Source organism: Lissotriton helveticus, chromosome 5_1 (genome assembly GCF_964261635.1).
Source record: "Lissotriton helveticus chromosome 5_1, aLisHel1.1, whole genome shotgun sequence".
NCBI classification, from domain to species: domain Eukaryota; kingdom Metazoa; phylum Chordata; class Amphibia; order Caudata; family Salamandridae; genus Lissotriton; species Lissotriton helveticus.
Window position 1 is genome coordinate 652,206,161 of NC_136065.1, and position 23,571 is coordinate 652,229,731.

Consider the following 23,571-nt stretch of genomic DNA (forward strand, 5'->3'; position numbering starts at 1 on the left):
GTGACGCTACACTTTCACGACCAGTATATCCATATGATATATTCTATGATTTACTGCAGAGTGACTTGATTTATCTTTTGGTCCTGAAGAATGCCCAGGAACTCCGGCAGGAGTCAATTGAAGGCAGAAACAGGTAGACCACCAAGGGGGTATATTTGTTTTGATTCCCCAGTCCACTCTTCTTTTAACCCTATCCAGGGGTACCATCGAATACAATTATTGGGTCCTGTGAGATAGATTTAACTTTTCACATATCTTTTTTACACTCTGCCCCTCACTCACATTTCTCATTGGCTTTGCCCATTGTAAACACCTCCGCTCCTCTCTACCTATCTCACTCGGCGGAGAGTTGTAGCTCACACCTGGGAACTTACGGCCCTGGTGAGGAGGGAGCCCCATTATGAAGCAAGTTACCTTCGGTGAGTGAGGGTTCTCGTCCTTAAAAAGGAATACTTTCCCTTAACCAACTCTCCTAGTTGTTGGAGACTGTATCTTTTGGGAGTTTGATGTACTGTTAGGGAGTGATACACGCTCATCTGGGTTTTCTCCCTTAGATCCTTAGCGTGATTTTGATTGAAAGGTTTTACATAACCAGCTGTACTCATTGGCTGAATGTCACAAGGAGAAAGCCAAGTTATGAGGGCTAGAATTTATCCAGGTGCCTGTCTGCAAGGGGTTAACATCAATATGATAGTATCATTTGATCTCGAGTGAGGCTGGAGTTGAAGAAGATGAGGTGGTGTCTCTCCAAAAGGTATGTTAGTTGCCTGCATGATAATGCAGAAATTGCATACTTTCTGTGGCCAGCTTTGTGCTTCTCTCAGCAACTCACTAGAGCTACACTGAGCACTTCCAGATTTGTTGGAATGGTTGTTGGCTGTGGGAGGAAACATTTGTCAAACCATATGTTCAGGTCACCTAGGATGTAGAGCTTGTTATGGATTAAAGAGATATTTGAGAGAGTCCATGAAGGCCTGTAAAATTGTTCAGCAGTGGTCTGTAAATATGAAGGCTTGGACACAAGTAGGTAGGGGTGAAAAGCAGACCAGCAAAGACTTACAGCCTGTCAAGAGTATGTTCAATGTTTGCAGACTACAGCGATTCTTCGAAGATTACTGCTAAACCACCTCGTTCTTTCTCTGGCAGTTAGGTATATGGATTTGCCATCCTGGTGAAAATCACTTGTGGGCTTATCGCAGAGATGTAATGTCTGAGCTAAATTTTGGTTACGAAGAGCAGGTCAAGTTTCTGTTGCGAAGAGCAGGTCAAATTTCGAGTTTGATATTAGTTTTAAAATATTTCATCCGTTCCTGTTCCCTGAACAAATACCGATCAACAGGTAGTTCATGTGAGGAGGTATTTGAAAGAAGAGAGACAGCACCAAGCAAAAGGCATTAGTACAAGGTGTGGATGGTGCTGCGGGGTGGGGGTAAAGTATGATGAGAATCAGGAAGAGCTGGGCACTATCAGAAAGTAAAAAGGAAACAGAACAAAAGTGGATAGGTAAGTATTCTTCTTCCTAAAAGGAGGTTGAGTAAGGACTTAGTTGGATTAGGGGGTTTCGGCAACTGTGCAAATGATGGGTTTAGCTTGTGATAAGGGATGAGGTGAGTAAGCAGTTATTGTATTACTTGTCTGTAAGGATTCGTGGAAGTGAATCAGTGGGGATGAGAACGAGTTAGAGGTGATGTGACAGTGGTCTCTTCCTTGTAAACTTGATGTGGGTGAGAGGTGTCTGTGTTGAGGGATAGCATCCCAAATTCTTTTTTGTCCTTTTAATGGGGTGGGTTTTGGGGCATGTGTATCGAGTGACCTGTGAAGGGGTGGATGCCAGCCCTGTTCAGGGAGACAAGTCTCTGTCCAAACGTATCAAGAGGCAATATTCAAGAAGCTAGTGCTGGGAAATGAACTAGCTAATCGCCAGTGGTCTAAACGTGGTTACTAAATACCAAGTATCAATAGCTTGCAAAAGAATGGTCATTGCAGAAATTACCCTGCAGAAGGGGTACTCATTATGACATGGGTTGCCCAATTTACTAAAACCACTAACATCATAGATCACTATGATTTTATTTTTAGGGCTAACCTGTATCATAAACCACAATATCTCTAGGGTTCTAAAATGTTGGATGATGGTTTCAAATTGATGGCGAGTAGCGTCAGCCAATGGGATAGACCCCAAGAGTATGGGCTAAAAGGTTCATGTGATCTTCTCAAGACTATGAAAGTGTATAAAGTGTATCACGCTCATTAGTGGTTAAAATCCATCCCTGATCCTTAGGTAATGTAGTGGTAATTATGTTGAGACATTTGCAACCTAGACACTGATCATCAGGGTTCAATGAATTGTTCTACAAACAGGTCCCAACCATCAGGACCTTGTGCTCATACTCCGGATGAGGGCACTTCCTCTCCTTGAAGGACGTCCACCACTCTCCTTGTGCTGGGCACACTAAAAAGTCTTTCAGGTGTCCAATGCGTGATTCCAGGCATAGGAAAAGTAGTTGAAGGTATGAGGTCATTAGTAACAGGACACAATGTCTTGTGAATCAGGATTATACCAAGACGTTGTTCATAGCAAGCAGTGGCAGATCTCTACGAGGTTCAGACTAACATGACCCACTGCCCACGCAAAGGTCAGTAGTTATTGCAAATACGGGCATTGACAGGAAACCTGGACTATTTGCAATGTTGCACATCTGAGAACGTAATTTCCTCTCAATATAATACCACATTGAAGTCTGGCTCACCTTGACTTAATAAACAAAGAACATTAGTCCTCAAGGATGGCAGTTTAGAGTGCGATACTGGAAATGGAATAAAAATGTGGGTTTTAATAACACTTTTATAGTAGTGGTTTAGTACCTGTTGACTGGGTTCCATCTCTGTTGAATGAAGCCTCTTCAGAGTATCAGGTTGCTCCTCACTAGTACCTTCATGGGAAGACAATCGGCAAACCCCCTCTGAACTCTTTGGAATAACATTTTCTGCAATAGATTTGAAAGCAGCATTACAACCAAACTGATATGGTTCGTACATCTGCCCCAAAATCACGCTCCATGGTCTCCCACCATTCCATTCTAATTGTACTTTCATACATAGTGCATGGTGTACTTTAAAATTTCATGTAAAGTGAAAGAGATAAGGGAACCAAGAAGCGTTTACATGGAGCACACCTTTGCTGTAAGTGGTTTATCCAGTACTGTCACTCATTTAGTGCTTTCTGTTCAGTGTGCATTAATGAGTAATCGGTTGAATTGTCTGTCTACACGCAACACACTACTGTTGCTTTTTGGCACATTATTTAAGTTTGATACAATAATATTGAGGAGGTGGTTAAGTTTTATGAAATGTTTTATTTTTTACAACACTCCCTCATTCTTCTTTCATTTATCTTCTGCCTAGCATATTAAAGAGCGATACAATCAAGTGTGTGTACACAAGCTAGACAACTTAATACCATCAAGTTTAAAATAATTCCTCAAATGGGAACCCTTTACCTTCATAGTTTTATTAGGCCCAGTTTCTACCAGGATGCAAGATACTCAAATCTAGAACCCTTCAGCAACAGAACAGAATAGACATTTACATGCAATAAAATATTACTTAACAAGCATTTGCAATGCAATAGGTCTCGCATTAGGAAAGTTTGAGCTATTGGTATTGTAAATGACAATTTTCTTATTTATGTGTTTTTTTTTAAATAGCGAAATGAATAGCTTTGTTATTTACAATGCCAATAGTTTTAACTTTAGCAAATGTGACACCTATAGCATTTGTAATGCAATATAAAAGTTATTGTAATTTATAATGGCAATAGCTTTTGTAAATAACTTTTGTAAAGATTATGTTCATTGTATTTTATTGTGGCGAAAATCCAAGAACAGAAGTGAAATATTAACATGTTTTTGTGACATTTGTAATAAAGCTTGAAACATTGAGAGAACATATTTGAACCAGTTGTTGAATTGTTGCACAGATTGATGCTGTGGTGGTGCGGAGTGATGTTCTTGTGTCGACGAGTGATGCTGTGGTAGCGCATAGTGATGTTGTGGTGCCTTTGAGTGATGTTGTGGTGCCTGTGAGTGATGCTGAATGATGCTATGGTGATGCGATAGATAGATAGAGTGAGAGCGATAGATAGAGGGAGGGGGCGATAGATAGATAGAGAGCGATAGAGGGAGGGGGGCGATAGATAGATAGAGGGAGGGGGCGATAGAGAGCGATAGATAGAGGGAGGGGGCGATAGATAGAGGGAGGGGGCGATAGATAGATACCCACGCATACGGATCTGGCAGGCACGTCTTCTCCGACATCACTCCTAAAGTGTGGAACTATCTGCCACTACACATAACAGCCTACTGCTCACTTCTTGGGCCCGCAGGGCATGTTTCAGAAGAAGGAATTCACTTTTACTGTGGAGTGGCAGTACCCTGTGAGGGCATGTGTCAGCTGGGCAGTGCCTGCAGACATGTTAGAAGTTTTAGCAGGAACAGGCCACAAAATATCCCGGCCACACCCAGCACGAGCTTCTGTTTCCAAATATAAAGAGAGAAATCCCGGGATGGCACGTGGCGCCATCTAGCGGCAGAGCCAGGTTATCTGCCTCAGCATTCAGAAACAGGGAAAGTTTCAAAATATAGAACTACATTTTGCAGCATGAGTGTCGGCGCTTAAGGGTCGCTGAAATAATATCTTCCAGCCTCTCTCTTCTGACAGACCCAGCACCTCCCAAGGGGGGGGCGCATCTGAGGAAGGCGCTATACTTTTAATGGGCACGTACAGTACTTCACAGCGGGGACACTATGTAATACACGGGTTATTACATGTATTTCTCGGGATGGCTGCAAAGTTTGCATTTTTTTTAAATAGAACAACGCCTAAATTACTTAGCGTGAAAATAAATGACGTCAGGGAGGATCGTGGAGTTCTAAACGGGCGTGCCACGCACCAAATGGGCGCCCCTGCATTGCTTGGACAGAGCGTGTCTCAGGGGGCGGCTGTACTTTTAATAGGGCAGGACTGAGACGTTTGCCGAAATCAGGGAACATCTCTCTGTTCAATTCAAACGCTCACCCAGTTTCTTTCTGTCTCTGTTTCTGTCTGTCTCTCCCTCTCTCTCTCTCTCTTTCTGGCTCTCTCTCTCTTTCTCTCGCTTTATTTCTTTCTTTCTGTCTTTGTCCTTCTCTTTCTGTCTCTCACTCTCTGCTTTCTGCTCACTCAGGCATCATTTCTTTGGGGGGGGAGGGGGAGGATATCCTTAAATTAAGCGCTGCCTGGACTACAAGGGTAGAATGGGGTTTCTAAAAGTCCCAGGATACTTGCGTTTTCAGGTAAATGATTTAGGTTAGAAGTCTGGGGCTCACCAGCTGCAGCAGGAGGCCTCTCGTCTGCGAGTTGACAGCCGCTTCTAAAACTTATTCTACGTCATGTGATAGCTTTTGTGCAAGCACAGCGCCAAAGTCCAATAAAGAGCTGCATTTGAAGAAGAAAAAAAACAGTCAGAAGATCTCTGGAAAGCAGGGTCGTGATTGGGCGGGAGCCTTTGTGGGACCTACAGGTGATGTGAATGCATCGAGTCGGATGAAGAGTCCTCGCACGCTCGCCAGCCTCTTAGGAGGTCCCACTTTTTATTAAGGAAGTTCTCCACAAATTGACAAACATGCACGCTTTAAAGTGCCACGCTGCAGGCTTCAAAGTGCCACGCTGCAGGCTTCAAAGTGCCACACTGCAGGCTTTAAAGTGCCACACTGCAGGCTAATTTGAACTGGTCAGTGTTTCATTTCCCTCTTTTATGCTGGCTTGGCTGGTTGTATTTTATCATGCTGAGTTGAATTTCTTTGTTTATTAGTTTCTGGAAATGTGACGTTCTTTCGTTGTTTTGCCATCTAAGCAACAGTGTAGCTCATTTATGACACTAAGCGTAGCATCGAGGCGCTGCAGTTCGTGGGTACCATTCCACGCAGCTCTGCGCTTTTCAGGCGACCCCCGTGACAAGTAAAGAAGCCTAGATATGTTGTGTTACGAAGAAGAGAAAGAGCGAGCAGCGTAGGAAGAAAAAGAAAGTGTTAAAAAGTAACTGTATGAAAAGAACTGAAATATGAAACAAGGATGAAATTTAAGGAGACCAGTAAATAGCCAAAACGTGACTGCCAATATTGAAAGTTGGCACGTGCCACTTCTCCGAAACACTCAGATCACAAGTCCTGAACACCCAAAAGCCTGAGGCAGGAGAACATACGCAATAATCACAACACACTCTTGTGCACACATAAAGAGGACTCCAGCGCAAAACACAACCAGCAACACAGAACAGAAACAGAAAGCAGCCCGGGCTGAGTGAGAGGGCGGGGGCTGCCCGCGCATGCGCGCTCCGAGCCCGGCACCAAAGCGGAGTGCGGCATCTGAAGTCCCGGGTCCCAGGAGGGGGCCCGGGTGAAGACCAGCGTTGCGGAGGAGACACGGAACACGCCGAAAGATCCCGGTGAGTGGTGGTGGTGGGGCATGGTGGGGGTGTACGCGCGTGTGTCTGTGTGTGTTCGAGTGTGTGTGTCTGTGCGTGTGTCTGTCGGTGTGCGCGTGGGTCTGTTTAAGAGGGGGTGCGTGTGTATGCAGTGTGTGTGTGCCTGTGTATGTGCGCATGCGTGAGTGTGGCTGTGTGAGTGTTTGCGCATGGGAATATGAGGCACGAGAGGGGCACGGCACGGTGCGCGCCCACGAGGTCAAATCTGCGCTCGTGCACCTCTCGTGTCTACATTCCCAAATACGGCTGACAATAGGTCTAGAAGCAGACAGCAATCAATGCTTCGCATTGAATGCAGGTCTGCTCGACCTAACTAGAAGCAGACAGTTTCCATTTTTCTCGTAGTTTTACATAAGGGTCAGCCATGTTGACCCTCATTGATCTGTATTGCCTAGAAATACCCCCGATTCCCAACTTCTCGATTATCACTTTGGCTTCTAAGGGCTGAAATCCGATATCTGTCAGTTTCTCACTAAGCCATTTCAGGGGATGGCAAAGTTACAAATATCTAAAGACTATCTTAAGACATTTGTTCAAATGGTCTGATGTGTTTTAAAGCACAGACACCTCCAAATTTAGACATTCCATATCAAGCACCATGCCTGGAAGCCATTAAGGTTTACTACTGTGGGGAGTGATCAGCAGAGATATCTCCTTTATTAATGTTCCCCCACTGCCTTAGGGCATCATGTCAATATATTAAAGGTATTTTCGTAAATAGTGGAAGTATGTGAGAGATTGGTGACCCATATACCATTGAGCACAGATTTAGTGGTGGTAAGACAACCAACTTCAAGCCTCACTAAAGTATCATGCCGGTCTCTGTACAGCTTATCATTGATCAGAGCAGCTGGGCTGCCTAGTAATACAGTCAGATATCTGATAACCCAAGAACCCCATCATATGGGCAGTGTGTGCATTTGATAAAGAAAACTATGGGGATATTACCAGCCTATAGCAATTTGCAAAGCATAGACTGCAGAATGAGGATAAACTGACATGGGAGAAAGTATGGATAATTTTTAATAGCATACATGAGCCGGGGTTGTGAAACAATTTTAAAGAGTTACACTGCTCATTACGGAGTGTGGTAAGGAGGCAAAACCATCCATCTCCTGCTTCATGCATTTAAGCTATGGTGAATGTCCCAGTTCCACCTAGCATCTTGTGTCACAATCAGTTCCAAGTATTTAAAATGGTCACCGCTACTGCCACATGAGTGTGTCCTATACATGGCGGCAGCTCATCAGATATTGATACATTTACAGACTTGACTCAATTTAAACTAAGACCTGAGGCGTCGCTGTAAATATGTAGTCTTCTAAATAATCTAGGGATGGAGTGCTCGGATTGCTAAACACCTAGCAGTAAATCGTCCACATACAGCGAGCCCCGTACTACGCGCCCATTCCTCCACCAGAATCCCATCAAATGTTACAAATATGAACAGCCGTGGAGAGAGCGGGCAACTCTTCCCGGCACCACCCCTCTGATCCATGCAACAATCTATAGCGAAGGGTGTAGAACTTAATACGTTCACTCTAACTTGAGCTCATGGAGTTGTGTATAGTATGGCTACATATCTATGTAAGATCGAGACCAAATGCATTTTTTGAAACACTTTTTGGAGAAATTTCAAGTGAAAAGTTTTGCAAGCTTTTTTCGAAGTCTACTGACAGTAGTGCTGCTGCACTTTGCAATTTGTGCGTCTGTGCCAGTACCACATACATATACAGAAGGCACTGCTGAGTGCATTTGCCAGGCATAAAGTAATTTAGATTGCTGTTGACTAGGATGTGTATTACTTTCACATCCCATTGACAATAGGTATCTACCAGGCCTAAGGATGCTGCCATTTAGGCAATTTTAATGGTCTGCTTGATAATGGGGAGGAGAATGCCCAATAAAGAACTGATAATCACCTTAAAGTCATCTGCCCTAACAGTCATCCTGGGATTGGAATCTAGCACTGGGTCAGAAATATGTGCAAGAGTGTTGTCTAGCAAATCACATGATACGTGCACACTAATGTGTCCGCCCAGCATTTCTCGAACCATTATGAAATAACCTAGTGCGATCACCCACACTTCAGATGCCATGAAGGTGAAGGTTTCACGTAATAAAATCACAACCTTGAGCTCTGAACTAAACTAGAACGCAAGGGTGTGTGCAACGCAGTCAATAAATCTCTCCCCCCATTCAAGTCGTTGATCACTAAAGGAGTCCTTTGAACCTGGTTTGTCAGCCTCACCTCCCCCTCCACCCTATACAGGAATTAATAACGAGAACCAAGGGAGGGAAGCGGCTCCCAGTCAGCCTAAAGTGCGTCACCGTCTCCAGTACCCCGAGGACAAGTGCATACACCTATGGAGCTATGGGGTGTCACTGGAGGTCTGCCTGTGTCGGTTTTTCCATCAATCCCCACCCCCGGGGACCCGTTCTGTGCCATCACTCACATCTTTGCTTTTGCTAGGCCAATAGGTCCTGTCATCCCACCCACCATTGCACTAAGCTAATCAGCGCTGTAGCTGGATGCAGGCTGCCACGTCGTCATGTGAGACAGGCCTTGTGCAGGTAACTAAGCTTTTCAATGTCTTCCTACCGAGAGTCTAGTTCCATTCTGTCTCCGATGTGTCAAAAAAAAATCTTTGCTATAAAAACTACCTCTTAGCTTGGAAGGAAACAGGAGGACATACTAGTACACTTTAAGAGCTTCAAACTTCAGCCCAACTGCCATGAATGAACAAAACTGATGCTGAACAGAGCAGGCGTAATCTAAAAAGATTAGGATTTTAGAATTAAACTGTACCAACAGTCCGTGCCTCTCATTATGGTATCTTTGTTGAAGTGGTTGAGAAGGTTTAGTACATCCAGAGGAGTCCTCTCAATGACAGACTGCAATAGAATGTCTGAAGGGATCCAGGGTCTGATCCAGATCATGAGAAATTACACCACACACGTGCTGTCTGCATTTTCTGGGATTCCATCTATAATAATGTGTTTTCTTTGGGCACTTCCTTCCAAATGTTTAGCACTATACTCCATCCTTTTGTAAACTATCACTAGGGGTGAGTGTGTATAATGCAAGGTTTAGGCCTGGTCTTCCACTGACATGTTGCAAGTCTCAGGCTGTGTGATAATGTCAGTCGTTTTTCTGAAGTCCTGCTTCAGCAGGTGACATCGAACTGGATTTCCTCTAGGTTACCCTCAAGGGATGTCCTGGTATTGTTTAGGGCCTGAAGTATATTTGCAGCAGAAGTGTTCCACCGCTGCTCATTTGGGAACTGTGAAGTCTCCAGTTGGGCAGTCAGGGCACCATATGCCCGCAGCATCACTGTAGAGGCACTCTTTGGATCTAAACGCATGGGTTAGAACCCCAGTGTATTCATTGCTGTTTCAAATAATAGGAGGATGGTAGTGGGAGGGTGTTTGAGTGGAAAAAGGACCTATAGCAGTCCATGTGCCAACTACGAAGCTTTAGGAAAATTGCGCCCCCACCAAGGACTACGGTATTAACTAGGATTGGACATGGGTAGTTAAGAACGGCTATATTGCTACACTGCAACTCAGCCTCCCTCCATCTCACAAATGCTCAAGCGGTACGTTCAATATTCCAGCATTGCCTTAACCAAACCTGAGGTAATGGCCATACCGCCCTGCAAGGCATTTATTATCCTACCTCCGTTCAAGAGAATTACAGTTCATGGCCCGTTGTATGCCGCACAGTAGTATGGACCATATGTCCTAGTTGATAACAGCGGATTCAATACATACAGTAATGAGTGACTTCCAGTGCTCTTAAGAGCACGCACCTTTAGCAGTCGGTCCATCTCCTCCAGCTGTCGCCATAACGATCAACACACTTTCAGGCTAAAACTGCATGTCCGCCTCCATGTTCACCGGTGGTTTCACCAAGCCACTGGACAAAACTCCCCATACCACGGATATGCTGCGGGTCATCTAGAACACTTCAACCTTAGCTCATGTCTTTAGGGGCCGAACCGGGCAGAGCTATCACTAGGCTTTAGGCCCCATTTACACAACCCCACCAGTCGGACAGCCGCTACAGCTTCAGGGCCCGCACCCACTGCCCAAGGGGTCTCCAGCTTACTACCACTAGGAATCACAGCAGCTGCAGGGAGATGCTATCAGAGCAGATTGTGCCAACCACACCGCCCGCCACAGCAAACTTATAACGAAGATTAGTTCTGAGAACTAAAAATGTCATTTATTAAAGAGACTTAAGTAGTGTTTTGCTGCTGGGCAGTTTGCATCAGACAAATGTGTGCATTAAAGGTTTGTGATCCTAACACTGACAAAGTTATTTTTTTAATGAACATTAACAGTGGGACTTTTTCTTGGATTACGGATTTCAAATGTACAATTCAATAAACATGAATACCTCTGAAAGAGTGACCAAATTCATTAGTCATTTTATTATGCACTGTCTGACAAGACTGGTCACCACATGACAGCACAAAGTTTCTACTTAGCATCTCATCCAACTCCAGCTTATGGTACTTCCTCAGTGCGCAGGCTTTTGTGCCAGACTTCTTGCTTTCAGCCTTGTTCCTGCTCATTGACTGGTAAACTGCCAATTCCAGCCATGTTAGCATGTCAAGTTTCCATTTGAACATAAGAATGCAGGGTTAAACCACAGTCTAAATCAAACGTCCTTTTCCAACTGGTCCTCTACCCCCAACAGTTACCAAATCCACATTTCTTCATCCGAGTAGCTCAAATGCATTACTACTTTAGCTAAATAATACACTAGATTTAATATAGGACCTTTCAGCTTATTTTGCCTCTATGCAGGTTATTACATTTCTAACTGTCCAAAAAGGTGCTTGCAAGGGTAGGTAGCAGAAACTGTTGAAGCAAATCACTTCTTAAAACAGTCTGAAGATAATTGAGGACTAGGATAGAGGACGGGCATTCACCCGGCCATAAACACCCGACGCCCCTGCAGCCCAATGACAAAGTTCGGCTCTGCAGTTGTCAACAGACAACAAGGTTGATATTAACTTTGTGTCTTTTTCCAGTACCCCAATCAGAGTGTGGAAATACCTGGCAAGGACTTAGAAGAGCTTACAAATGTGTAAGAGCGACTCATGACTTGGGTTGGGACAGATTGCCCAGAGATTACATCAGCTTCCCACTAGGGTCCCACTTTGAGTGTGTCAGTATTTGTGGAGGTAATGCACTGGGTAACACAAAGTCTGGAGTTTACTTGGTACAGTATGAACTGTCCCCCCTTGAGACTTCTTAGCTTCTCCAAGGAATGTAGCAATCTTTTGTTGTAAGGGGCAATAACTACCCAAAACAAATACAATGGTTTTACTAAATTAACATAATCAGCACCTAGAACTGCATTATTTACTCTATCTCCAATTGCACACACATGAAGTACATCAATTTACAGCTCTTATAAACTGCAAAAATTGGATGTAGCAAGCCCCTATTATTATGGTTATTCACCTTATCGTTAGCAGTTGGATTTAATGTGAAAAAGAGGTTTATGTCCTGCAGACAGATAGGTCATACATACAGGGTCATTTAGATCCAGGCGGGTCCCAGCTGAACAGTAACGCAAGCGATCCCAAACCGGTTTTGGATATTTTTGGCCTGGTCAGTGGGGTGCAGCTTGAGACTTATACACAGTGAACACAAGACCCATGTTTGGGCATACCAGTTGCACTTAGGGCGTCTTCACTGTAACACAGGGCTTACTTAAGCTGTAACTTACTCATGATCCCTTACTTCAGGGGTCTTCAATCTGTGGGGCGCGACCCCCAGGGGGGGGTGTGAAGACATACAAAGGGGGTCGCGCACTCCCGATCGCACTCCTGCATGGAACTGCCAGGATCCGGAATCCAAAACGCTTGTTCTTCGTTTTGGATTCAGAATAGTGCATCTCAATGGACTCTCAGATTGGAGGACATTGTAAAAGAATACAACGTCATCCACGATTGTACGCCAATCAGAGAGACAGCAGGATGAACATCAGGAAATGCCGGGCCGGGAAATGAGGCCAGAAATATGCAACTGCGGAATGCTCTGGAGTGCTTCGATATTATATTGTCCCGTCCTGTTGCCTTTCCTGGTCTTCCTCATTGCCGCTGCTGCTGTGTTTTTTCAGCTGTGTCCTTTTCGTGCTACTTAGAAATACGGGCTTTCTGTATGGGAACACTATCACATTGTCTTTATAAAAAGTTGCACCGAGTCTAGTGCCTAAACCCCTTTCTATCTGGTCACACACATTTCCCCCAGAGTCTTATCTACATTTCATTGCTATAAACACATGGAACATGGCGGCAATTAGTCTAAATGTGTATGAAGGAAATGCAGCCTTCGACCTGGCTATTTCAAGTAATTTTTTTTTATTTTCTGTGTATTTTGGTGGAAGGTTAACGCTAGCCTGCATTGCGACTTAGTTCTTGGCAACAACCCAAACTGGTGGATTGCTGTGCTCCTCTTTTAGAAGGGTAATGGCGACTTTCTCTTCAAGAGAAGGTAGAGATAACTACAGACCAAAAAACATGTTGGTTTACTGTAAGGCTTATTAGGCGCAAAGCGTTGTATTGTGAGCCTGGCTTCCTAATTTGAACTAAAATCTGTGTTGAGAGATATACTTGGCTTTTTGGAGACCAGAAACTAGCAGAGTCGTCATTTTTTCCTTTGTTGCTCACGAACATCTTTAAAAAACTTTAATCTTCATTAAATATCAATTTCGGTCTTTATAGCTTGAGTGCTGTTGAAAGAGCATAGACGGTAGACAACCAGCCAAAATGATGTATCATGTACTATTCTTAATCATTTATTGGCTTCCGGAGTAGCATGCTTCAACACCCCATCAGGGGTAAGAAGCACTACATAAATACAAACCTTTTTTTTCCTCTATCCTTCTGCTATCATTCCAAATACAAATAAATGACTAACCTGTCCACCACTTAAAATGTACTTGTATATTTCACTATACTAATTTAACACTAATCCTCTATGTGTCCTGGAGTAGCGTGCTACTTGCCGAAAAAGCGCTTCAACGCCTCATCAGGTGTAGTAAGCGCTATATAAATGCAATTACAATACAATACTTCCTCATGGCGGCCTTTTCAATCCTCTCTAAGCTGTTTCCATGTTACCAAGGCAACCCAAGCTTCGTAGAACTTGTAAGTTACCAACATGCCCTGGCTTTTCACCCCGCAAACATACACACAAACATCCACGCACACTCATTCTTATCTATAAGAATTTTCCTGCCTGAAACTGTTTCCCACAATACCTCCTTGAAAATTCTCTCATTTATGTGTTTTTGATTAGTTAGAATATTACGTAGGCCAGGCAAAAAGGGCTGTTTTAATATGGCATATGTATATTAGCCTCAGGCCTGTTTTGGTTGCTAAATTGCAAGGCCTCTCATATTATTTTGTATATTTTTTGGGAGTTCAATTAAGGCTCCGAAGAGTGTCAAAGCGCTGCACGAGGAGACACACAGAGGCAAACATGAAGCCAGACTTTGTAATTTTGATTCAGCTTTTTTGCTTATATTGTATCCTATGAACCATAACAACAAAAAAGCTTGAGCACAATCTGGATTAAAGGGTTACTTTACCCTAAACTTGCGAAGTGCCCCTCAAACTTTGCATAAGGAGGCAGTGAAAAATAAGGGCAAATACTTGGAAGATGGTGTATAACGATGAAATAGGAATAAACAGACAGCTAAAATAGAAAAACAAACATACTGTGCCTATACATACAGAAGAAATATTGGTGCACAGCACGTACCATAATATGTTATGAATGCGGATGGGAGATGGGTCTATGCAAGGCCAACTGGAAGGCAAGGCGAGAGGTGCAGAGCAAGAGGCAGGATGCAGGTATGAGAGGGGACTGGAGAGAAGGGGTGGATGATGTGAGTTAAGTGAGCAGACGCAGGTTGAGAGACGTGAAAGAGTGAGAGGGTGAGAGGAGACAGCTGAGAGAAATGAAGAGGGCGGCAAGGGAGGGACAGAATTCGATTTAAGACGTCAGGGATGAGGAGAATTGTGAAGTGGCAAAGGAAGTGCGGAATAGCAAGATGAGCGGTGAGGGTAGGGAGGAGGGCTACTATTGAAGGGTGAGAGAAGATGAGAGGTGATCTATGAGCTAAAACGAAAATTCGATGCAACGTGAGGGAGAGCAGCAATAGGGGAAGAGAGGGAATACTGTGGTGGGTGCTGGTTCAAGAATGTGTGGGAGATCAAAGGGGAGATATGAAAGATGAATTGGTTGACTGGAGAGGTGTAAGATACAAATAGATAGAAATTTGAAGGGAGAAATTTAAGGTGAATGAGAAGTGCTGAGGGGTGAAAGAGGTGACGGGCCAGAGAGGCCAGGAGATAAATGCGAGAGACTGTTAGAGATGAGAGGAGTCCAAATACAGAACAGCAAGAGGTGATTAAAGGAGAAGTGAGAGGAATGGGGAAAGTTCAGAAGATGTAAAAAAAGGGGTGAAAGAAAATGGCCTGCAAAAGGGATCCGGGGTTGGGAGAGGTGAGAGGGATGGGGTTGGGAGGAAAGAGGCATGAGTGAACTGCTTAACTCATCACAGTACCACCAGGGTTTTAAGGGGGACCCCTGCTGCTGCTCCCAAACTAGGGGCAGGTGAGTGTCAGATATTTATTCTCAAAAGTGTAAATCTGCAGAACCTCCAGGTCACTGGGTGACCCGTCTCAGGATTTCTTTTTTGCCGTGGACATTGATGCCAGCGGAAACAAGAGAGGTGCTTGGTGCGTCTCGCCCCTTCCCATGGTTGAGTGTGCATTTGTGCTCTGTCTTAGTTCAGCGTGCCTATCTCTCTTGGACTCTTTCATACCACTCTCTCGTGACTGTCATCAATCTTAATCTCACACGCGCTCTTTTTAAATATTTTGCCCGAATACTTGTCCTTTTCCTTCTCTTTAGAAAGTCTGGACCAGTAACCAGTTTCACATAGTTCATTAAAAAAACATAGCATTGTTAAAAAGATTTGTCCTGACACCAAAACTGAATTTTACTCGGTATGTGAATGTTGCTGTAGGCAGAAAAAAGAAATACCGCCACTATGAAAACAAGCATTTTCAATTATAGTTGTTTTGATGTTTATATATTTTGAAAAGTTGTTTGCAGCATTAAGTAATTGGGGCTTCATTTAAAGGTGTTGAGAGGAGTGTAGGGTCCAAAGGATGGAGAACAGTGCAGTGTCCAGAAGGCAGAGTGCCGTGCAGGCTTGGTAGGTAACAGTGAATGGGCCTGGTTGAGCTGTGGTGGTTAGGCTCAGACTGCCCTAGTTATAGGCAGGGAGGGACACTAGAATTATGCACTTTTGCTGCTGCTGTGTATTCTGCATAGCTATAGATTTGGCGATGCACGTTCCACACAGCTATAGATTAGCCTCAATTTGTGAAGAAGATTCATGTTTGTCAAAAATTGCAGTCTTGGCTCTTCTGCCTTTTAGCCATCAGATTTAAGTGAGATTGGGTTCTCAGCATTGGCAGTATTAAAGATGAAGTACAGTTCAAGACTTGAGGTGGAGCACAGAATTCATCCACAAATTGACCGTTTCTCTGGAGAAAAACAGGCACACCCATACATTAGTTCAGAAATGTGTTATTATCCAAATAAGCTGTGCCAAATTATGTTGTGTTTGGGAAAAATAATGTACCGTTGTGCGTTTTGGGGTAATTCTTTTTGGAGACTTTTTCTTTGAACTGTGTAGTAAGCCTCCGACTCCGAACCACAGTCACCCACAAACCTTTGATTTGCTAAACCCGGTTTAATAATATTTCCCCACAGTAAAAATGATTTGCCATGGGAACTGGGGGTGTTTATGGTTGTCGATGATGAAGAGTACCAAGTCTGAAATTTTTGTCAGGAGGGGTCCTTACGCCTGAAAATTTTGACAGGGGGGTCTCGGCATACAAAAGTTTGAAGACCTCTGCCTTACTTGAACAAAACCAGTCTGCGATTGCTTGGGCTCCTGTTCAGAGGGGACCTGGCCTGGCAGCCTGAGCTGGACCATTCAAATTGGAGCAGGTAAAAGCGGATTTGCATATTGCTGGCTCCTCCTGAAAGTAGTGTGGTAGGGAGGTAATGGATGTATCGGGAAGTATCCCTGAGTAATCAACAGCAGTTGACTTTATTTCAAGCTTTTGACCCATCACCTTTTTGTTTTTCCTCTGTGTGATTTGTACGCTCGGACGCGGGTCCTCAACTCACTGTGCCACAGGTCTCAAGTTGTACTTCCACGGATGAGTCTTAATTAAGCTTAAACAGGTCTGGTGTTACCGTTTATAGGTGACGTAGCCTAGCATCAGGGATGGCGTGTTCTGATTGGAGCAGGGCCAAAGCTGATGTGCATATGGCTGATCCCTGTCTAAGGTGCCATGATAAGCACACAAAACAAGCATTGAAAATGCAATAGGTCTCGCCTTTGATTAAGTTAAAGCTATTTGCTTTGCTAATGGTATTTTATAGCAAAGCAAATAGTTTTAACTTAATCAAAGGCGAGACTTATTGCATTTTTAATGCTTGTTTCCTGTTTATATCTCTTACTTGAGTGACTTTACACCTTGTATATTTGCAATTCTTTTCTGTTTGTATCTCTTATGTAACTCATGTAATCCAAAGTCCATATGTAATGCAACTGGTTCTTTTGTAAAGCGCTCCGACACCTTTGGGTAATGTTCGCGCTATATAAAATCGCATTAAATAAATAAATAAAAAAGTAACGTGTGTGAAGACAGAAACATTGCTGCTTGTCACAGGAAAGTAATTCTAGACGATGGGAGTGGGGCGCTGAAGGAGGGGAGGTTTGTGGGTTGAATGAAGAAAGACACCGGACATCGGACCTGACATTGCACAAAACATATGATATTTGTGTCCACTAGCTGCCAGATGAATAATGTGAGCCACACTTTATTGGTGCCATATATGCAAACAATTTAAACAGTTGCAGTCAGTTTGAATCCTATGAAGATAACATGCAGAAGCTGTTCCCTGCTGCAACCATGGGCATGTTATGATGTGCACTCGAGCACACAATGCGGTTGATGACAGAAACATTTCTGCACACGCCATAGAAGAAAATGTAGGTATGCTAGAAAAAAAATAGAAGCGGATAGCATATAGCCAAACAGGGCATCTGGTGATGAAGCACAGGCAGAAGAGGAGAGAATGTGGGCTGAACACTAGCGGTCCGAAGCACCCTGGTAGCAGTACTGTAGGCTCCAGTGCACTCATTATCACACGCTCTTTCTAAAGCATACAGCAATATGGCTGGTTCGAGAGTGCTTTTCATCTTGTGCTCTCAAGCACACATATGGCACCACTGCCGGTTGCAGAGCACTCGCATTCTTGCACACTCTCTGTGAAACATACAGCAATATGGCAGGTTCTAGAGTCCAGGCTACGAGTGAATCTACTGTAATTTCGTTACAAGGACTCACGTGACTGGAACGTAGTGCTTGCAGGCGCAAGGTTTAAACCTATGCAATCTCCCATTTTAAACCATGGGCAGTGAACGAAGTAAACACCTCCCAAAATAAGAATACACATGAAACGAGGTGTCCCGGCATAGTAGAACAAGTCGGCCTGGAGCGCACTTTGGAAGAGACGCGGGAGGGCAGGAGCGCGACGCCGTGAGCGTGCACGTTGGCGTTCCCTGCGGCTCGCGCGTTCACAGACCGGTGTCTGCTCGTGCACCGGTCTGTACCACTTGGGGAGGCAACACAACACAATGACAATAAGGCTCGCTAGCGGCAGCGCTTTGCGCTGCAATGCCAGGCGAGCCCTAAAAACGGACCAGGATGCAGCTCAAGTCATTTCCAGTTGCTGATATTTATTCAAGAATTCCATCCATCACATTTTGTTTCGCTTCATTCAAATGACACCATCACTCCTAGTTATTATACAGACATACAGCAGTAAAGTTGAGAATCTTTGAAAAAAAAAGTGCTCTCTGTATGTTACTTAATTGGATTACAAGCAGCTATAATAATAATAATAATAATAATAATAATCCACATTTGTAAAGCGCACAATCACCCGTAAGGGTCTCTAGGCGCTGGGGGCCGTCGGGAAGATTAAGCGAGCTATTGCCCAGAGTCACATGGTGTTGGGCTAATCTGCCACCGGCCCCGGGGATCGAACCGTGATCCCCAGATTCCGGAGTCAGTCACCCTGGCCGTGGCGCCACACCTCTCCCTCATATAGTTCTGAACAGATAATTTTTCACAAGCAGCTAGTTCATTTACCTTTGTTGCGTGCTTCACTTAGCTTTCCTGACAATGTGAACATCATTTCACAAACCTCCCCACTGAAAGAAAAAGAAAAAGATTTTCAAAACCTAACAGGAGAGCAGAACAGTTTCTAGCCACAGATGCAACTTTCCATACTGAAATGTTTCCCTCCGTGCTGCACTGAGAGAATAGAAGATTGCAAGTTATATCTCATGACATTTCACAGGAAGAGTCAGAGTACCATGCTCTCTCCCACTCGTGCAATACAATGCTGTCACTTGACAAAACAAATGCAGGATTAAACCAGTTGCTGATAATGCATAAATACATCTAAAAGTCTTGTGCCTTGACATAAACGGCCTTAAACAAAGTAAATGTGGATGGCCTCGGTATGTAAATGAATGGTGTAGGAAGCTGGCTCTGTATATACTATACCAAAGTGAGATATAGTGTGCACAGAGTCTAGTGGAACCCTAAAGTTAGATAGCACCTCACTCTCTATTTGTGGTAGTGTGGTCGAGCAGTAAGGCAGTATCAGAGGACAGTGTTAAGCATTTGTTGTACACACTCAGACAGCAAATGAATTCACACACTCAAAGACTGAACTTCAGACCAATTTCTTTTGTATAAAAATATCCTTTTAGTTATTTTATTTTCTAGAACAAAGCAAGCCTGGCACAGGTAAGCAAATTCATTACAGTAGTAATACAGTTTGAATTATAATTGCATATGCACTTTGTTTTGACTTACAGTATGGTTGCAGAGAAATGCAATACTTTGTAAATACAGTACATAGACTTGAATGGGCTTTTTAGATTAATTTTCTTACAGAGTAGTATACTAGATGCTACTCTAGGACATTTCCTGTAAACAGGTAAGTAAAATCGTTTTTGTTAAACTAACTGTATAATTTTTACAAATTTCTTTAGGTTTTCAAACTCTACACTTGGAATTTTTTTCCAAGAAAAACAGTCAATGTTATCCTACGGAGGAAAATAGTGTTATCGGTTTTAAGGTAAGTATTTGGTAGTGGGAGCCGAGGTTCTTGGGGTAGACTCAGGGGTCCCCCAGGGTCAAGAATGCACTCTTGTTACACCCTCAGTGGCTCTAGGGCGGCAGGGTGCAGAGTGCTGATGCCCAATTTTATCCAATAGGGGACCTCCTGTTGGTGGCTGCGGACGAGCAGGCCACTTGGTTGTGGGAGCCAAGCTCCTGGTGTTAGGCTCAGGGCGAAGGGGGATCCGGTTTAGCATCCAAAGTGCACCCTCAGCAGTGCAGGATGCTGTTTTGGCGTCGGGTGCCCCGTTGTTTTCAATAGGGATTTTCGTTTTTGATTTTTAGCAGCAGGCTCGGTCCAGGATGACTTCTGGGAAGAACCAACAGCTGGGCAAGTAAGTTGGAGGGCTTGGGGACGTAGATGCACCTTGGGTTCTCTTGTCCAGGGTGCAGGGCGGCTGGATGAAGGGGTGTCTTCTGTAGTCGGAATTTCACCTTACCAGGCTACTTGCGGTTGGGGGGTCTCCGTGCAGAGGCTGCAGGCGAAGCCGGGGAGTCCTGGAGGGGTCAACCAACGGTGGACTCTGACTCTGGAGCATTGAGGGACCTCGCTGGGACCGGTGGGCCACTCGAACTCTGGCTGTAGGCTACGGGTGCAGTGATAGTTACAGGCATTGGGGTTCTTCATTCTAAGCAGGCTCAGAGTCTGTTTTCGGAGTTTCTTTTGAACAGGGCTGCTGTTCACAGGAGATCCTGTCTTTGTTGAAGGCAGTCAGTCCTCCCAGGGATTCTGGAGGTCGCTGGCTGCAGGACAAGACGATTTTTGGCGCAGGATCTCTGGAAACTGCAGATGAGCCGGTAGGGCTGGGACTAAGTCAGTTGTTCTCCGCAGTGTCCTCTGCTGGGCGGCTTCTTTTGTCCTTTTTCTTCTTAGGTTGAGGGAATCTGCTTTCTTGGTTCATGGCTGCCCCCTAAATACTGTATTTAGTGGTAGTTTAGGGGTCTCGGGTCAGTATCCAATGGGCTACACCCTTGGTGTGCTCACCCCACGTGGGGGAGTGAGCACAATCCCTAATCCTGATTGGGGAGTACCTGCCATCTGCAAGATGGCAGGCACGGAAGAGTGGGCTTCACCTCGCCTCGCCACCAGAGGAGTTGGCAGAGGTGGGCACACATTCTGGGCTGGATAGTTTTTCCTGCCTGTCTTCACGCTGAAAAGGAGGGGCGACAGGAAGGGGGCCTGCTCCCGATAGCCTTTGTAATGCAACCCCCAGTCTCTCCTGCTGACAGGCCTTTTAAGCTCCCCTGCCACAGATGTCTTTTCCTGGCCTGGGGGAGGAGTGAACAACTCTGCCTAGGAAAGGCTTTGCTTCTGGGCTCAGGGAGTGAAGGCACCCACCCTAGGGGTCCAGAAACATGTCTCGTGGTGGCAGGCTGGTCGGTTTTTTAGGGGGCATCTCTAAGATGCCCTTTGTGTGCATTTTTCATTAAATCTCACACTTGCATCAGTCTGGGTTTGATGTGCTGAGAAGTTTGATACCAAACTTCTCAGTTTTCAGTGCAGCCATTATGGTGCTGTGGAATTCACAATCACAAATTCCTAGCACCATATACTCTTAATGGCAGCACTGCATGTACAATGTCTAAGAATGGACTTAGACACTGTAGGGGTACAGGGCTCATGCACCTGTACCCTCACCACTGTTATAGTGCACCCAGCTAGAGGGGTGGCTGATCTATGCCAGGGCAGTGAGTTGTAGTCATGGCACAGAGGGATGTGTGCCATGTCGACTCTTCACTTTGTTCTGCACCAAAACACGCAGCCTGCAAAGGCAGTGTATGAGTGTAAAGGTACAGGACCTCTAAGGGTGGCACAATAACTTAGAGGCCTTCCCTGGTCACAGTGCCCTGGGTACCATTTACCGGTAGCTGACCTGTGGCCAGAGAGTGCCACTTGGGTTTGGTACCGTTTTGGGGAAAGAACACAAGCCCTGGGGACCTGAATGGCAGGGACCCAGGGCACATCAAGTCAAAGAGCATCAGTAGTTCTGGCAAAAAGTGGTGGGGGGATTACTGCAACACAAACCAAGTTTCTCACAAATGGGCCGTCCTAGACAATTTTGTGTTTCTTTCTATAGATGATCGTAAATCTTCTGTGCGAATCCTATCATTCATTTTGAGAAATTCATCACATTGTTAGTAGCAAACATTACAGTATTTACATTTTAATGCCAATACATGCCTGTTCCATCTATGAGAGGTTTCATTATGCATTATAGGATTCCAGCATATCCAATAGCAAACACATCATCCAAATACACTTAAAGTGCCAAACGTCCTAATGACTAAAATCTTGGCTCCACAAACCAAGTCACTGCATCCAGCGAAAAATACTGTGTTATTTTTAACATTTCACTTCAGCTCTCGTTAAAACCACACATCACACAAGGCAACCAACCTATTCCAGGGTCATTAATCTGACAAATTAAAAACACAATTGAAAAAAAAACACCTTTTCCCAGCCTTGGGATTCCAAGTGATCACCTGTGTCCTCATCAGTTCATACATCATTTACAATTTACTAGTTGTACCTCACCGACTTCGCCCTTGACCCTCATCATGACTATCCACTAATAGAAGCACAATACCCACACACAGATCAATCACGCTATTGGCTGCAAATCCCAGTCTGCATATTCTTCCACCATTGCTCTTTTTTGAGGCCCTCGTCACTGCGAAGTTTCACCTTCTTAGGCAGCAAACCATCTAAATCCAATGGCTCGTGTCCATATGTATTCAAGAGACCAAAAATGAGAAACTGCACAAAGGTAGCATCTCCCACAACACACCAAGGCTCTACAGCTCCCTAACCCTTTCAGCATCCCACCCTCCTTCAACATATTAAGGAAATAACACAATACGCTAAGAACATCGCCACAGCCTCGCACCAACAAGAAAGCCATCTGTGTACTGTCTGTTCTACTAGGTACCTCTGTCATCACCAGCAACACACTCACAAAATGCACAGCTGTACATATTTTGCAAGTACAACCTCTGCAGCCCTCCGCAAAAGCTAACGTTCTAGAACTTGGCCACCACCAATTGCCATACATTTACGATTTTATCAGCTATGCCCTGCCTAGTTAAAACAACACATATGGATTCCAAATGACCTCAAGGTAATAGAACCTTGCACAGTCTCAAGCACCCCGCTTGGGCTGCAGCACAAAACTAGCCTACAAATCCATAAATACCCAAACTGAAATCTTGTTTTTTGGTTGTGCAGTAGGGTTTTCATCAAACGAGTTGATCGATTAGTCATATGACAGGCTGGTAAACTCATCTAGCATCAGCCCAGCTTATTTGCATCCAGAAAACAAGGTCATTATGTCCAATTTATTTTTATTGAAGGTTTTATTACGGATAGGAAAAAACAACTTCAGGAAGAAGCCTGGTCCAATTTATTGTTAGCAGCTGAATACAAAGATGTAACCTTGTTATGGAAAACCGTAAATGGCCCTTTTTAAGCGACAAGTTGTTCTCTCCCTTACATTCGCTGATTTCTCCTCATGATTACATTGATCATTTCAAGACTGTTTTAGCCCTTTTAGTGAGGGCTCAATACTCCATCTATGCCATGTCAAATTGTGACATTAGGGTTATTTTTACACTAAAGGAAGTCATCCTGGCCTTAGATAAGAGTTGTAAAGGTATTGTACGGTTCCTACTAATTGAGTAAGACTGTGCGATTGGGCAACATAAGCATCAAAACTATAGGGAACTGTGTCCGCTCAT

The 23,571-nt window shown here is 44.3% G+C and overlaps 1 protein-coding gene across 1 annotated transcript in view; it reads right to left on the minus strand.

Moving 5' to 3' along the window:
• Positions 1-23,571, minus strand: part of CUEDC2 (CUE domain containing 2) — an 89,414-nt gene that overhangs the window by 36,365 nt on the left and 29,478 nt on the right. Inside the window, exons 4-5 of the mRNA XM_078643051.1 lie at positions 18,796-18,857; positions 2,866-2,987 (exon numbers count right to left, since the gene is read on the minus strand). Of these exons, the coding sequence (XP_078499177.1) occupies positions 2,866-2,987; positions 18,796-18,857 (184 nt within the window). The remainder of the gene's footprint in view (positions 1-2,865; positions 2,988-18,795; positions 18,858-23,571) is intronic.